Source organism: Suricata suricatta, chromosome 3 (genome assembly GCF_006229205.1).
Source record: "Suricata suricatta isolate VVHF042 chromosome 3, meerkat_22Aug2017_6uvM2_HiC, whole genome shotgun sequence".
In the NCBI taxonomy this organism is placed as follows: Eukaryota; Metazoa; Chordata; class Mammalia; order Carnivora; family Herpestidae; genus Suricata; species Suricata suricatta.
Genome location: NC_043702.1, coordinates 123,826,189 through 123,842,377, shown reverse-complemented (window position 1 = coordinate 123,842,377; position 16,189 = coordinate 123,826,189). Strand labels below are relative to the sequence as shown.

General features: G+C 50.8%; 1 protein-coding gene across 5 annotated transcripts in view; it reads right to left on the bottom strand.

Moving 5' to 3' along the window:
- RCSD1 (RCSD domain containing 1) overlaps positions 1–16,189 on the bottom strand; it is a 65,060-nt gene that overhangs the window by 14,689 nt on the left and 34,182 nt on the right. For 2 of the 5 annotated variants that reach the window (XM_029935082.1, XM_029935085.1), the window contains exons 2-3: positions 4,072–4,173; positions 2,888–2,977 (exon numbers count right to left, since the gene is read on the bottom strand). In XM_029935082.1, coding sequence (XP_029790942.1) covers positions 2,888–2,977; positions 4,072–4,173 — 192 coding nt within the window. Of the gene's footprint in view, positions 1–2,361; positions 2,848–2,887; positions 2,978–4,071; positions 4,176–16,189 lie in introns of those variants that run through there. The other 3 variants (XM_029935086.1, XM_029935084.1, XM_029935083.1) reach the window with 3 other exon arrangements.

Sequence of the window (16,189 nt, the reverse complement as noted above, 5' to 3'; positions counted from 1 at the left end):
GTTAGAATAAATGATTCTAAGGACTCCTCCAGCCCGAAGCGGCCTCTGGCTCCATGAGTTACACCGTCAGACATGCTCCTAGAGCAGCCTTCCAAGGAGCCGTGTGTCAGTGACGAGTACAAAGAGCTGTCAGCCCCAAATCAGTTGATTTCCGTGCTTTACGGTGAAATTTCACATGAGCCAGTATTTCTAAAGATACTGTTTAAGGAAGTGCAGCAACAATTTTGCTGACAAACCTCACTTTATGTAATACCAGAAACTCTTCTCTTCCCCAAATGACCGCTATCCTTTTTTTTTAAAGTAGGCTTCACGCCCAGCATGAGCCCAACGTGGAGCCTGAACTCACAACCCCCAGATCAAGACCTGAGCTGAAATCAAGAGCTGGATGTGTAACCAGCTGAGCCATCCAGGCACCCCCTGACCACTATCTCCTGAAGAGAGTGGAAACTCAATAAACGCAGCCCTTCACTATTGGATATAGTGCAGGGAGCCTGGCTCATGCTCCCCAAATCCTTGTTGGTTGGAATTGAACAGCAAAGCAGAAAGACTCTAAAGCAGCTGCCAGTGCAGTTCCTAGGAATGGCAGTAGGTGGCAGCATTTCCTCTACCATGTACCACGGGACTTGGGGCAGGTGGCGGGGCCCAATACCATCAAGGGAGAAAAACCAGCCTCAAGCTCTATGTGTATGTATCCAAGTCTACACATGATGTTCCTATAATGTCTAGAAATTATGAACCTGTTTTTTCAGACGGGAGTGTTCGTCAGCCCTTCTCTGGCAGACAAGGCAGAGTTTACGGCCATATTAAATACCCTTTTGGCTGGGTCCTCCACGGGGGAATACCTCTGGGCCCCCACACTGTCTCAGCGCAGGAATGAAGGGATGGAGAGGCCCTTCCCTGCACTGTGCCTTGGCAACTGAGAGGCAGCCTGACTGGGGCCTCCCGTCAGGCGCCCTGAGGTTCCTGCAGGCCACAGCGTGGGAGCACGGAGTGCAGAACGGCAGGTCGCAGCCTCCGTCCAGCCCAGCCACACAAAGCTGGTTGTTCTTTTTATTTCTACATGGTTTTCAAGGTGACAAAAAGTCATTGATCTTGGAAGCAATGTCCTTCCTATGTGCAAGCAGCCTGTCACTCCAAGCAGGACTTTTTCCTCTAACGTCCACCCTCCTATTCATCCAGCCTCCGGCTGTTATATGCCGTTTAGCTGCTGGCTGGTACCCCGTGGGAGGAGCCTGTAGATTCATTTCTCCCGGGGCCAGGGCACTAACCTAACTCATTCTGCTTTTATTCCAGAGAATTAAACGTCCCGCCTGGCCATCATCATCTGTTCAGTTAGTGTTCCTGTCCTTCACAACTGAGGAAGAAGGCTCACTGCAGTATGGTGGCTTCTCCAGGGCCACGTCTGGGTCATCAGGGGGCAACCTCCCAGGAGGCTCCTAATGGCCAAGGCCTCAGCCTGTTGCCCAGGGGCTGAAGTCACAAGGAGAAGTTGACCCTCGGTAAAGAGAACTTGTTGCTGTGTATTTGGTCATAGCACAGGCTAATAACCCCATGAAGCCATACGACCATAATGTCGTTGCTTGGGGAAATGCCAACAAAAAAACCCAGTTTTTAAAAACTGTGTTTCTTGGGGGTCCCATTCCAGAAGAAGACCCTTGTCCAGTGTGTGGGGTAGCGATCTCTGAGCAGTGGTGCTCTAGACGCCCCCCACCCCACTGGACCAGGGGCAGCTGTGAGTGTCCACTTTCTCTGGTGGGCTTTGGCCTACAAGCCTTGGGTGGGACAGGTCTGAAAACTGTTGCTCTCCTCCACATGTTAATTACACAGGTGGTTGGGGCGCCTGGGTGGCTCAGTTGGTTAAGTGTCTGGCTTTGGCTCAGGTCATGATCTCATGGTTCATGGGTTCGAGCCCTGTGTCGGGCTCAGTGCTGACAGCTAGCTCAGAGCCTGGAGACTGCTTCAGATTCTGTATCTCCCTCTCTCTGCCTTCCCCTGCTCGCACTCTCTGTCTCTCAAAAATAATTTAAAAACATAAAAAAAATTTAATTACACAGGTGGTGAAGGTCATACAGGTATCTAGGGTCTACTGTCAGGCTGCCGGTCCCCAAAATGGAAGGGGGCAGGAGGTAACTGAAGTGGGATTTGGGAACCAAACTGTCTCTGGCTTGCTTACTCTCTCCAGAGGGTGGCTGCCCGCTGGACGGGAGAACACGTGAGCTCGTTTCTGGGGGAGCGTGATGGGAGCGCAGTGAAGGTTCAGGGGCTGCTGGGATGGGGCATGGAGAAGTCGCTCTGACAGCTACAATTAGATAATTACAGGCAGGTACACACGCAGTCTGGTAATTCACTGCTGGCTCTGACCTGTGACGCCAGAGCCTTCCTCATGTTGATAACATTGGCTGTTTGTATGTGAGGGCAACGAGGCCTTGGTGTGCTCTGATTTTCTTCCAACGATCCAGAACGCCAGCCAGTCTTTGCAAGGATAGCGCAGAACCATGGCATTCGCTCACGTGGCAATTCTGCCTTATGTGAGTGCCGCCTCTCTTTCCGGGTGTCTTCTCCACAAGGAAGATCGTATAAGCTGGACCTGGAGTAAAACATAATACTCTACGGCCCATTCTCTTTGTTGAAAATCTCAGGCTTGAGAAACAGTGTTCCTGTCCTTGACCGACCCTGAAGGGGGCTCCGTAAGAGAGAGCAGGAAGGAACCTGGTTTCCAAAGTAAAGAATTCCAAAGCAGTAAGAGGAGGGTCATCCCAGAATCCGAAAGGGAGAAACTCCCTGCATAGGATTCAAGGTTTACATGTGTGTGTCCTGTGCCCCCTCCTGTCAGAAGGCGAAGGCAGACCCATCACCAGTGTCCCCTGAGCCCTGGAGCGGCACTTACCTCCTCACCGTTCTGGCCCAGCTCTACCTTGGGGGGGAACAGGGGGAGGGAGCAGGGTGGTTTCCTTCTTGTTGGCTTACAGGCTGGTGTCTGGAGGGAGGGGGACAGACAGACACACAGAAAGAAAAATAGAGAGAGGTAATCAGGCAACAGGGAGGAAGAGGAGGAAGTGGAAGCTGGTTTAGGAATGTTCAGGGATGTCTGGAGGAGGAAAGATGTAGGAAGGGTCCCCTGCCACCAGCCACACACAGGAACTCTCTCCACCCATCCGCCGCTGACCCCCAGGCTCCCATCCCAGCTCTCCTGCTCCTGGAGCCTCCTCTTACTTGAGAGTCACTGGCCTGAAACGACACCTCAAAGTGACACCTGTTTCCAGCCTCCAGGCGCTGCCAGTACCTTAGGCAACACTATTTTCTTCACCCTTCGTGACATTCCTATAATGTCTAGAAATTAAAGACTGACTTTTCAGATGATAAAACCAAAGCACAAAACACTGTTTCTAGGTAAGCATGATAGCTATGCCTTTGTTTGTCCCGAGGGGCCACCCCTCAACCTTGGAGTGCCTTTCCTTCCTGGTCACCTAGTGAGCTCTTCAGACTGCGTGACTCCAGAAAATCTAGCCCAAATCTCTCCAGCATTACAACACTCCCTTTCACTCTGTCCTCTCCAGCAGGATACCTCTGGAGCCTATTGGTCAGTGGATTCCTGTCCTTCTTGATCCTTGGCTTCCTATCGGAATGCACTTTCTGAACTTTTCCTCTTCAACTCTCAATTCAGAATCTGCCCCCCTCTGCCTTCTCCTGATTCCTGGACCCTGGGGCAGGGCTAAGCATGAGTCATTTCTTTATTTGGAACCAGTCCAGGCCTGGCACTGCTGGCGGAGATCTAAGTCTCCCACCGTGGATGATCAAGATGGAAATGAATCCAGGCTTCCATCTTTCCAGCTCTCGCCCCGGGGTCTCCTCCCTCCCGGCCAGAGTGTAAGCCTCAGTCTGGTGAGGAAAGATTCTGCACAGGCCAGCAGCATGGTCACATTCCTCGCATTCAGAGGGACCCCCCTCTGGCTTCTCTTCCTAATTTGGTAATTACCAAGCCTCCTCCCTCCCTCTCCTCTGGGCCTGACCCAGACTTCCCCTTCCCCCAGCCCCCTTCCAGAAGAGGGGCTCGGAAGCCGCCTGACTCACCTCCTTTGCAGCCGCTGCCTGCTCCCTAAACCGCCCAGCCAACTGGGCCACCGAGGGGGGCGCCGAGTCGTCCACATTGGCACTGGTCTCTGCCGATCTTTCCTGGCAAACCAAGGGAAAGCAAAAGTTAACCAGCAAATACATACTCAGCTCTTCTCAGTGTTGCTACTGGGTGTCACCCATGGCACATGTCTAGTGGCCATATGTAGGGAAGCTGCGACAATGAGGTATCTTAACGGCATCTTGCAAGTGGCCCTGGCATCCAAGGATTTAAAAAAACCATCTAGTTGACCACATCTAGTGAATATTAACAGTGTGCTCGGCCCTGGGTGTGGCTCTAGGTCCTGTCCTGAAGGGGAACCCGGAGACGTGGGAAGCAGGATGAGCCCCATGTTCCTCATTCTACAAAGACCCAGGCTGAGAAGCAACATAGGAAAAGGAGAGGGCATAGGAGTCTCCTTCCCTTGGATCAGAAGAGGCTTTCAGCAATGGGGACTGGCAAAATGCATTGGCAAGCGAGGCTTCAAGTGTATGAAATGGGGTAAGCAAATGCCCTTCATTAAACTTTCAGTGTGTGTGTGTATATATATATATACATATATATATATATATATATATACATATATATATATGTATATATATATATATATATATATATATATATCTTGTCTTGCCTCCTTAACTGAACACCTTGGACAATGAAGCATTCTGTACATATTTGCTGAATTAATAAATAAATGCCACGAAAGGCAGGTAGCACGAAAGGCAGGTAGCACGTCAGGTGAAAGCAGACCACCTGGATTCAACCCCTGGGCTGCTCCATCTCTCATTAGCTCAGTGACCTGGGCAAATGATGTTACCTTCCTGCGCCCTGATGGGGACAATAGTAGCACACAGCTGGTAGGATTGGTCTGTGGATTAAACGATTGACTACTGGTCTGAAGGGCTAGAACCAGGTCTGGCACACCGTAAGCACTTTGGGAGATTTGTTTAGATTACTACAGCAACAGGATCCTTCCCAGAACCCTTGTGATGATCCAGGTTAGGTACTTGGCCCGGTGCATTTCTGTCTCCACAGAAACTCATCCCTTTCTCTTCTGTTCCTTTTTGCTGGAGGAACCACCGGGAAGTCTCCACGTTGGCTACCGGCCCTCCTGTGTCCCTTCTGTGTCACCAGCGCAGACCACGGCCTCCCTGCAGCCGTCCCTCCCTCCGTGTGCCTGCAGGCTCTCCTAGGAGGCCAAGACGCAGGCAAGACACCGTCCACCTCCACCTGCCACTTGTCACTGTGACACGACACACTCGGTGGGTCAGCAAGTGCAGTAAAGGGCTGCCTCACTTCCGCCGGCTTGCAAGCAGCCTCCATAGTAACTTCTTAAATGTCCCTCCTAGAGACATTAGGTTTTTGTGTTTTGTGACTATGTTGGCGGCATTTCTCACACCGTTGCAAGGGCTCCCTGTCCCTTCCCCTCCTCACGTTTAGCCTGACACTGGAAGGAGCCGAGCAGCAGCTGGCCCAACGAAGTCCACTGCTCCGTGGGGCGTGGAGTCTCCAAACACGATGCCTGCCCGCCGCCTCCCGCGTCCCTGTGCACTGCACACACACACACACACACACACACACACACACGGCACGCATGTTCACACCAATGCACGTACATACATTTGCACACGAGTGCCTAAGACACCTGGGCACATACACACGCGAGCATGCGCACGCCAACACAACACACACATATGCACACATGTGCACGCCAACACATATGTACACACGCGTCCATGCGCTGCACACGCTTCTAGACGCTCCTTTTTGTGCCATGGTGTGTCTCCTTGGGGTGTCACAGTAAATGTCTCTGGTCGTGCCAGACACTATCCGGCTGTGGCAGGAGCAGGGCACACCCCAAGCCCACTAAGGAAAGGTGCAGTTACATAAACAGGGTAGAGCTCTGTGAGGAAGGTGTTGGTTAGAGATGCGAAAGAACTGCTGGAACCACGAATCTTCAGATCTGAGAACAAGCTGTTCTGGAGGAAAGACCAGTCTGTTTTTACTGTTTCCGGCTATAATTCAGGGTCAACCCCATTCCAGCCTAAACACCAAATGCTGACCTTGTATAATGATGTGAAAGGATTCACCTCTATTCAAGATGCCAGGTTCTCCGTGATGCTGTGGAAAAGTGGGGGAATCTGATGCCCACCCTGAGAAGGGACCGCTGGGCAGAGTCACAGGACTCACACCTGTCTGCCTTCCACACTTGCCACGATAGGGGTTGCCAGAGGCGAACAGCTCATCCTTTGGGAACAACAGAGAGGCTTCGGGCACAGGGTGATTAACTGAGGCGCTCTTGGCAAAGAGGCCAGGCTGATCGGTTTGTCCATCTGTCTAACTTCCTGCCCACATAACAGATCAGTCTCTCTGTCTGTTGCTATTTATTGCTCGGGTCCTGCTGACAGCGTACTTTACCTCAGCTTCGAAGGCACCAATCACTGGTGTGCAGGAAGATACATTCCAGATAAAAATAGAGCTGTACAGGAATCAAAAACTCCTCCCTAACTTCCCTGTCTCGAAACTGGGCTTGGCAAAGGGCTCAGAAGTGAGAGAACTATGAGGCTTCTGGAAGCATTTAGGGCTCAAAAGCTGGTTTGAAGGAAAGATTTTAATACAGCTGAGTTTGTTTTCCTGGAGCCCAATGAATGACTTTTCTTTAGAATGTCTAAGGACTCCAGAGCTTGTGGAAGCTGGCAAATCCACTCACCACCAGCCCCTCTTCAGACTCTTATTCTGTGTTGTAGGAGGCTGCCTTCCCCTGGATAGCACATCGAAGCCCAGAAAGGGCAAGTAACTTAGCCCAAGTCACACAGTAATCTACAGAACATTTTACTCCAACACGTGATAACCCAGCAATGGATATTAGTTAAGTAGTATAATTTATGAAGGTATCTTAAAAACTGTAAAGTGCTACATAAAGAGTGAAATTATTATCAGCCACTGGGTTGCACAGGTACAATGGAAGAAGCATGGCCTTGGAGGTGGAGAGAAGCCAGTGGCTCAGCCTGTTTGAAGTTCTGCCCGGATTTCTGCCTTGTGATTCTCACAGGTACAACTACATCCTCCTCCAGGGATCCAGTGGCGTACCACCTCAGGTCCAGGTTAGTGAGCAACTTCACTAGCTTTCTGTCTTGGCCCTGAGGCTGGTTTGGTAACGCCATGTTCTCACCTGGACTGAGAAGGACTTTCTTGTCCTTGCCTAGTCTCAGACTTTCCTGGGACCCCTCAGCCTCCCTGGGATCAAGTGTTCTTTCTCTGTCTCTAAAACATCCATAAAGTATTTAACACAGAGCTTGGAACATCGAAAGTCCTTGTTGAAGGACTCAGCGTGCAGCGTCAGGACCTGGATACCTGTTCCCAGGGCCAAAGACACCCAGAGCTTTACCCCTATGGACCATGTTGGTCACCGGACCACCCTGGCCTGCATCCACACTGAGTCTTAGTCACTGCTTAGACTTCAGCTCATCCTTTCTTCTTGGGCCAATCACTATGTCTTAAATCTGTTTTCTGGACTCCTCTCCCTTTGTGTCTTACTTTAGCTGACACTCATCTTCCTGGACTGTAGGTCTCCGTTCCGTTTTCCTGGGCCCAGATCTTGCTTACCAAGCCCTCCCTGCTACCATTCCAGCCCGGCTCTGCCAGCCAGCTTGGAAACCACTTGTGTGGTTCCTGTCTGACTTTGCCTAGGCCAGAAAAAAAATCACCTCTGGTGTTTACTTTCCATTTCTATGGGACTTTTTTCTGAGAACTGAGGAGCCCCTGTGTCTGGACAGCATGGAACTTCCCCCAAGCTGTTGCCATGTTGAGTAAATACAATTTGCATGCTGCCTACCATCCACATAGTGGAATCTTTGTGTACAGGCCCAGATTGGGCTCTACCTACCTCCCTGGCTCTGCCCCCGTTTCTCCGTCCTCCACCTTGGCCCAAGCCCAAGTATCTGACAGTGTCGGTCCTGGATTAGGGAAACAAGGCACCAAGGGAGGCCTCTTCATCTATAGCTTGGGATGAGAAGCAATGAGGGGGCTCTGCCCAGGGGCTGAAGAACACTTGCTCTTGGCCAAACGGAACTTGGCCAAATGGAAGGTTCTTTTGCTCACCAGAAACAGGCCAGACAACCAGAGCCTTGAAAATATAAGGTATGCTTGCTTCCTGGCTCTTCTAGATCTACAGTGGCTCTTAACCCAGTCATTTAAGGGATTCACACTCTTCCAACAGGGCCATACTTAAACTGTCACTTCAGAGGCATCCACAGACAGTCTCTCTGGGATGCCACAATGGTTCCAGAGTCTTCCTTGACACCCTTTCCTTATCCCTGACTCTTCAGTTCACCCCAGCATCCAGCCATTGCTATCCTTGGATGATGCAAACAGCATTGGACTGGGAGCCAGGTGGGCCCATTTGACCTGCTTCCGTACTCAGAGCACCTGCTATGTGGGAAGCACTCTCCTTAATAGCACTTGACACACTTCCTGTAACCCCCACAGCATTACTGCCAGAAGAAGAAAGTACCCAGAGTTGCTGAGTGACTTGCTATTCAAGCTAGGAAGTGCCAGCACCACAGTTCTCTAGATTCCAAAGCTCTAGCTCTTTCCAGACCAACACGCTTAATAACTCTAGACCTTTACTGGAAGGGTTATCTTATTCAGTCACTAATACCTTACTCATCATCAATAAACATTTACTGTTCTAGGCCCTGGGACAGAATAGCAAACAAGGTAGAGTTCTTATCCTTAAGGGGTTGCTCTCCCAGCGAGGGAGGCAAACCAAGAACATACACACGGATAAATAAGATGGCCTGTTAAATGCTAAGGAAGAGATAAAATAGGGCACTTTATCTCTGGGGGGTGTAGGAAGACATTTATGAGGGAAGACATTTATCATCTGAGTTCAATCCCAGCCAGGGAAAGGATGGGAGGAAAATTCTCCTGAGCAGAAAGCACAGATAGAAAGGCCGAGAGCCAGAGCGAAAAGCGTGGCAGGGACATCTTGTACACGTGAGACAAGGGGAGGTAAGGGCGACAGGCAGCCTGGGGCCTGCCATGTGGGAAGCAATCTGTATTTTATTCTGAGGGCATGGAACACCATTTGGAGGGTTTCAAGGATGGTGTGACCTGGGTCACACATAAGAGGCTGCTCTGTGGAGGATGGATGGGAAGTGGAGGTGGAGACCAGGAAGAAGGTTCTGGCAGTAATCCAGGTAATGGTGGAGCGCCCAGGCTTGCAGCAGGCAGGGAGTGCAAAGGGGGGCGCTGGGAGTAGGTTAGTGAGGAATTATCGATGCACCGGGTCTGGGACACAAGGGATGGAGCAGCCAAGGATGGCTCCTGGAAGTCTGATTTGGACAACGGGATGCAGGGGTATTTTCCTGGGTTGGGAAAGGCTTGCTGGGGAGAGAAATGTGAGTGAGGTAGATGGGGGATGAGCAGTTCTTCGTTGCTCATGAAAGTCTGGACTCTCTGTCGATACCCAAGTGTAGACACGGTACGGGCACCTGCAGATACACCCACATTTGGAGCTCAGAGGCGGCCTCCAGGCTGGAAACAAAACTCACTAGAGCTGGTATTCGTCGCCATCACAGGACTAGATGAAATCATAGGATACACAGACTAGGGAAAGGAAGGGGTCCACACACTGAACTCTGGTCATCTCCTTATCAGCGCTGAGCTGGCTTTGCTCACAAAGGTGGGGACACTGCTCCTGTGGCTGCTGCAAAACCAGCCCCGCAGACACTTTTCCGAAGACTGCAGATGGGAGGAGTCAGCACCGGCAGATTTCTGTGGCCAAGGTGACAGAAGGTAAGAAATCCTGGAATGTCACTGGAAAGAAGAAACATCATGTCCTTCACCCAAGCTGCTGAGTCCCTTATTCCTCATTTCTTGAGCATCTGTAGATGCTGCAGGACATGCTTGGATCACAGCCTTCACAGAGGAAACAGCCTTTTTCGGAGGAGGTGGGAATGGAGAGGAGGTGAAGAAGGAGAACAGCAACATGATGAGGCAGAGGAATAGAAACAGTGGATGTGAACCGTGATCAAATATTTCATGTACGGGCGCCTGGGTGGCTCAGGGGTAAGCATCGACTTCAGCTCAAGTCATGATCACAGCTCCTGAGTTCGAGCGTCCCATTGGGCTCCGTGCTGACAGCTCAGAGCCTGGAGCCTGCTTTGGATTCTCTGTCTCCTTCTCTCTCTGCCCCTCTCCTGCTCCCGCTCTGCCTCTCTCAAAAATAAACACTAAAACTTTTTTTTAACCAACAAATGTTTCATATAAGTCGAAAAAAGTCACAAATATCCCCCACCTACCCAATTACAGGCTTTAAGGATCTGAAAATAGCAGGTCCTTGGCCTCTAAGAATCTCTCCCAGGGGAATCCCAGGTAAAGTGCTATGCTTGCAGGAAGGACAGGCGCCTGACCGGGGGAGTGTGTCCCTCCTGAGGACCTTCAGGGCTTCCCATTTCCTCTCAGGATGTGGCCCAGCAGCATAGACAGAGTTCACCACCCTCAGTCAGCAGGACATAGTGCTGACTGCTTTAGAGGTCTCAGAATTGGTGCAGCCCACAGCCCCCGGTGCCTGGAGGGCCATCCAGTGGGGTCAGCTGGGTTAGCGGCAGTGGTGAGGCAGGGTTAGGGTCCAGGTGTGTCCCAGCCAACAGCAGGGACAACAGAGAAGTGGGACAGAGATGCTTATTCTGAGTGCTCATATAGTGACAGGACCTAAATGATGTAATTTGGGAGATAAGGTACGTTAAATTTCTTTATAAAAACCTGACAACTATTGTATAAGCATAAGGAAAACATTTATTTTAAGTCTGATGCGGTTGGCAATGCACAGGGACAATTTGGCAGAAGCGGAAAGAACAACTCATTCAGAGTCAGACCTGGGGTTTAGTCTTGGCTCTGACATATGTTGCAGGTGGACCTTTCTGACCCTCAGCTTCCTCATTTGTAAACAGAATTATTGACATCCATCAGCCTTTGCTCCAACCCAATGTGCAACACGTGCCCTGTTTTCCAGAGGCTGCACCCTTGTTCTCTCACAGACACCAGCAAGTGGCCGATATCCCCCGAGTCCCCACAAGACGCAGCACTAGCCCTATCTATTCTTCCTAGGAAGCACGTACACCTGATTATATTATTGTGCCCTAAGTGGGGCAGTAGAGCATAGAGCTCAGGCTTTGAGCCCGACTGCCTGGGTTCAAATCCTGGCTCTCCATTTAGCAGTTCCGTGGCCTTGGACAAGTTACCTTTTGTGTGCCTCCATTTCTATCTGTAAAATGGGGATGATGACGGTAGCACTTATGGTATATGGTCAGTGAGGGGTTTAATGAGCTCATGTATGTGAAATGCTTAGAATAGGGCCTGGAATCCAGAACTGTTAGCTATTACTAAATGCTGGCTATGGGGCTAGCAGCCTCTGTAAATATGCCAAGGGATGGCCAGGGTCTCATCTAATCTGCTGCTGCCCTTCCATTCCCTCTGGGTCACAGCAGCCTCAGGGAGCCCCAGCTGGCTAAGATGGGCTCCTGCTGCTTCCTGCCATCCTGAGGTCAGTAGCGGGCTACCTCACTACCAAGGCAGCCTCCTAACACTCTATCACCGAGTGTTCAAACCACCACTGAGAAACTCATGTGCACAGTAACGAGCGATTAAAACAATACATAAAACTAAGTTTAATTTTATGGTTTTTAGGGTCATGACATAGGTCCCAGCTCTCCAAAGCTCTGTATAAAATCAAAACAGCTGGATCAGAATATCAAGCCCATGTCCACTCACTGACCAATGGATGAGCAGCTGTGGCATATAGATATCCTGGACTACTATGTGGCCATTACAAGCAATGAAGTGCTAATCATGCTACAACACTGATGAATGGTGAAGACCTGACGCTTGCCCAGTGAAAGAAGCCAGTCCCAAAAGACCACATATTTGCACGATTCCATTTGCATGAAAAGTCCAGAAGAAGCAAATCTGTGGAGACGAAAGTAGATTCCTAGTTGTACTGGATTGCTGTGCTGCAGATTTCTACAGAGAGCAGTGGGTGCCTAGGGCTGGAGGGGATGGGAAGACAAGGAGGTGGGGCAAGTGCTAAAGGGGGATGGCGTATCTTTTTTGTGCGGTGATGAAAATGTTATGAAATCAACTGTGAGGACAGTTGCACAGCTCTGTGAATATACTAAAACCCATGGAATTTTACCCTTTAAATGAGTGAATTATATGATATATATATATGATATAAATTCTCTCTCAATAAAACTTGTTGGTTTGGGAGTGGGAGAGGCCAATGGAGAGAAAGTAGCTCTGCTTCCACGTTCGTGACTTCCCTTCCTTCATGGTCAGCATCCTCCTCCCAGGGGCTCCCAGGCTCCCAGCATGCCTTGCAGCTGCAGACCTATCTAAGGAGTCCCTCCCAACTTGCTGCTGGAGGGGCTCATTATGCAGTCAGGCACCTTATAGATTTGTAAGGACGGCAGAATAAGTTTGATGCCAAGCACCCAGCGAAGAGCCTGACACCGAGGGGGCACTCAGTTCACAGTCGTTCACTTATTGATCCACTCTGTGAATATTGATTGACCATCTGTCATGTGCCCAACACTGCCTGAGTGTGGGGATATAAAGATGAAAGCTCATGGTCCTGGAGCTCAAGGGGCTTCCAGTCTAGCTGAAAGAATAATAAAACTATGCAGAATAATAAAACTATATAAATAACTACATAAATAACTATATAAAACTATAAGACGGAAAGAGCATGGCTGTGATTGGGAAATGTATGTCACTGTGATAGAAGCTCAGGAGAAGGGCACGTAAGCCATGTGAGTGAATCAGGAATCACAGAGGAAGTGATGCTTCAGCAGTCTGGAAGGGTAAATAAGAGCTTGTTGGGATGGATGGTGGGATGGGGGGGAGAAGGAAGAGGCCTTGTCAGGCACAGGGGGCCCACTGGCAGGTGCAAAGTGTGGAAGACTAGTATGTCGTTGGGAAACTAACTAGTTCAATATGGCCTAAGTGGAAAGGGGGATGGAAAAGAAGTAGAGAAACAGAAAGATGTGGCTGGTCCAGGGTGAGGCACATCCATTTAATCCAGGCCCTCCCACTTCCTTATTAGCTATACTAACTTTGGGCAAATCTTGATTTCTCTGAGTCTCAGTTTCTTTTTTTTTTAATGTTTTATTTATTTTTGATCTATATATAGAGAGACAGAGCATGAGAGGGGGAGGGGCAGAGAGAGAGAGGGAGACACAGAATCGGAAGCAGGCTCCAGGCTCTGAGCATATCAGCAAAGAACCTGACGCAGGGCTTGAACCCATGAACGTGAGATCATGACCTGAGCCAAAGTTGGAGGCTTAACTGACTGAACCACCCAGGCGCCCCTCTGAGTCTCAGTTTCACTACCTGTACAATTAGGTTGGTAATCCCTGTGGCCACCAGAGCGAGTACTTACTGTGAGCTTCCTCTGTGGTAGGCTCATCCCAAAAGTGTTCTCTGGGCACATGTGACATGCACGATGAAAACCGAGATACTGGGGCTGCGCTATGGAATGTGGATTTTATTCCCTAGGCTAGGGCAAGCTAATAAGACATTCTGATAGGGAGCTATAGGATTTGCTGTTTAGGAGCATCACTCTGGAAGCCGGTGGTACGATGACCAGGGCAGCTGGAGAGACCCAGTGTTCTGCGAAGGCGGTGCTGTTGACAAGGGAAGTGTGTTTCCATCACCATCTTCTTCCTTCTCTCCTCCTTTCTTTCCCTCCTTCTGTTATGATAATTACTTGCTACTATCTGACACAGGGAGCTCTCAGAGGTTTGCTGGTAAGGACACTAGGTAGGTCCCGAGCATAATCTTGGATCTGTCCCTTTCTCGTGTTACTGGAGCTCCTGAAGCCTCAGCCTCCTCGTCTGTGCAGTGAGAATAATGCCTGCCTCACCTTCCTCACGGGACAGCTGTGAGGCTCGAGGGACACAGTGGGGGAAGAAGCAGACATGGCCAGGAGGGGTACTGTCTGCACCCCAGAGTTTATGGGCTGTTGGGGAACAGAGACAGTTCAAACGTATCCAGAGTGTGATAGATCTGCATGGTAGACAGAAATGATCCCCAAAGTTGTCCACATCCTAATCCCTGGACCATGTGAATATGGTAGGTTCTGTGGCAAAGGGGAATGAAGGGAGCAGATGGAATAAAGATTGCTAATCACCTGCCCTTAACACAGGGAGACTGTCCTGAATTAGCTGGGTAGTCCCAGCGCAATGACAAGGGTTCCTAGACGTGGCAGAGTAGGGTGAAAGGGGGGACCTAGTCGGAGTGAGGCTGTAAGGAAGGTGCAACCCACCACCACTGGCCCTGAAGATGGAGGAGGGCGGCAGCCGAGAAGGGCAGGCAGCCTCAGAGCTGGAAAAGGAGGAGGTGGCTTCTCCCCTCGAGCCTCCAGAAGTAACACAGCGCAGTGAGACCCATTCCAGACTTGTGACCGCCAGAACTGCAAAGCAACAGACTTCTACTGTGTAAGCTACGGAGCTTGTTGCGCTGGCTGTGGGAAAAGGCGAGTGTGAGTGTGAGCCACCCGCTGAGGAGGTCTTGCTGAGCACCCGCTGGCTGTGTGTCTGGGCTGCCGGATCACAGCGCTGAGGACAACATGCCCGCTCCCACTGGAACCCTCGTTAGGTGGGGAGGGGCCAGTAGTGAACAAATTAATAAGTGGAGGCATAGAATGTGAGTGGTGTAATGCTCTGAATGGTTAGCCTGAGAGGGGGCGCTAGGCACTGCTTCCCAAGAATCCCAGGATCACAGGAGACCTCCCAGAGGAGGGGGAGGGGCAAGGGGAGGAAAAAGAGGAAGAGGGAGCGGAGGAGGGGGAGGAGGGAGAAGGTGAGTCTCAGTTGAAGACGCTGTGAACTAAGAAGGACAGGATGGAAAGCACAGCTGGGGCACCAACCAGGCAGAGGCATCTGGGAAGCCTTCCAGGAGGAGGCACCAACCTGGCCAAGCTTACGGGATGGGAAGAGCATCAGCTCTCCCTGCCAAGGGAGTGGTGTGTGTGAAGACAGTGAGGCCAGGGGCACCTCAGGAAGCACACGGATGCCCTAAGTCCAGTGCAGAGTGTGATTTGTGAGAGGTGAGAAGAGGCTGGAGGGAGCAGGGCCCTCTAAGCTGGGACCCGGTTCTAAGGGCCATGCAAAGTCACTGGAGGGTTTTAAGAAAAACCACTGGATTTACTCTGATGATCCCTGTGGCTGAGAAATGGATGGGCTTGGGACAGGAGCCCAGTTAGGAGGTGTTGCCGTCGTGATAAAAGGTGAACAATGAGCACAATGACAACCCATTGCTACCCACGGGGCCTCTGTCCAGGTGTGGGTGTGTCAGGGAGCCCGGAGGTGCGTTCGGGGAGACTGAGTGTAGAGAACAGTGGGAGGGGTGGGAAGGGGGCTGAGACCCTGACAAATATCGAGGGACAATGGCTGGGGGCAGTGGCTGGATGAAAGTAAGTCTGGTGACATGGGGGTCCAATAGTCTTGAAGGTCGGGAGCCTGCCATCACTGACATACAGCTGGTAGATGTCTAGTGTTATCTGGACCCTCCTGCAGTCTGGACCTTGAGTAAAGGCTAGAATGCGAGTAGTAGCCTTTTATTTGTGCTTTCTTAATGGGTGAGAATCCAAAGTGTCTATGGCCCACCTTTTGTGGGTAAAGGAATAGCATCAGGACGCAGAGTCTGTGGGTTCATCCACTCAGGAGATGTAAATGAGCCCTTACTACACGGCAGGCCCTCAGCCAGACTCCAGGGGTTTGTGGGTGAGCTGGCTGATGGGGTACTTAGGGCTACTGGTCCTGCAAGAGAGTGAGGACCCGGACTTCGTAGGGGCAGAGAACAGGGCTCAGAGGTGACTGTGAGCAACACGTCCATCTGGGAATTAGCGGCTGTTTTAAGGATGGCTTTACAGCCCTGGGGCTGGAGCCGGCATTCTGCTGACCTCAGGAGTCTGCCAGACTACGGAGCACGGTGTCCTGCGCTGGGAAGGGACCGTGGGGACAGGTCTCAAAAGCAATTTAGGAGAAAGGATTACAAAGCAGGATGGGTGAC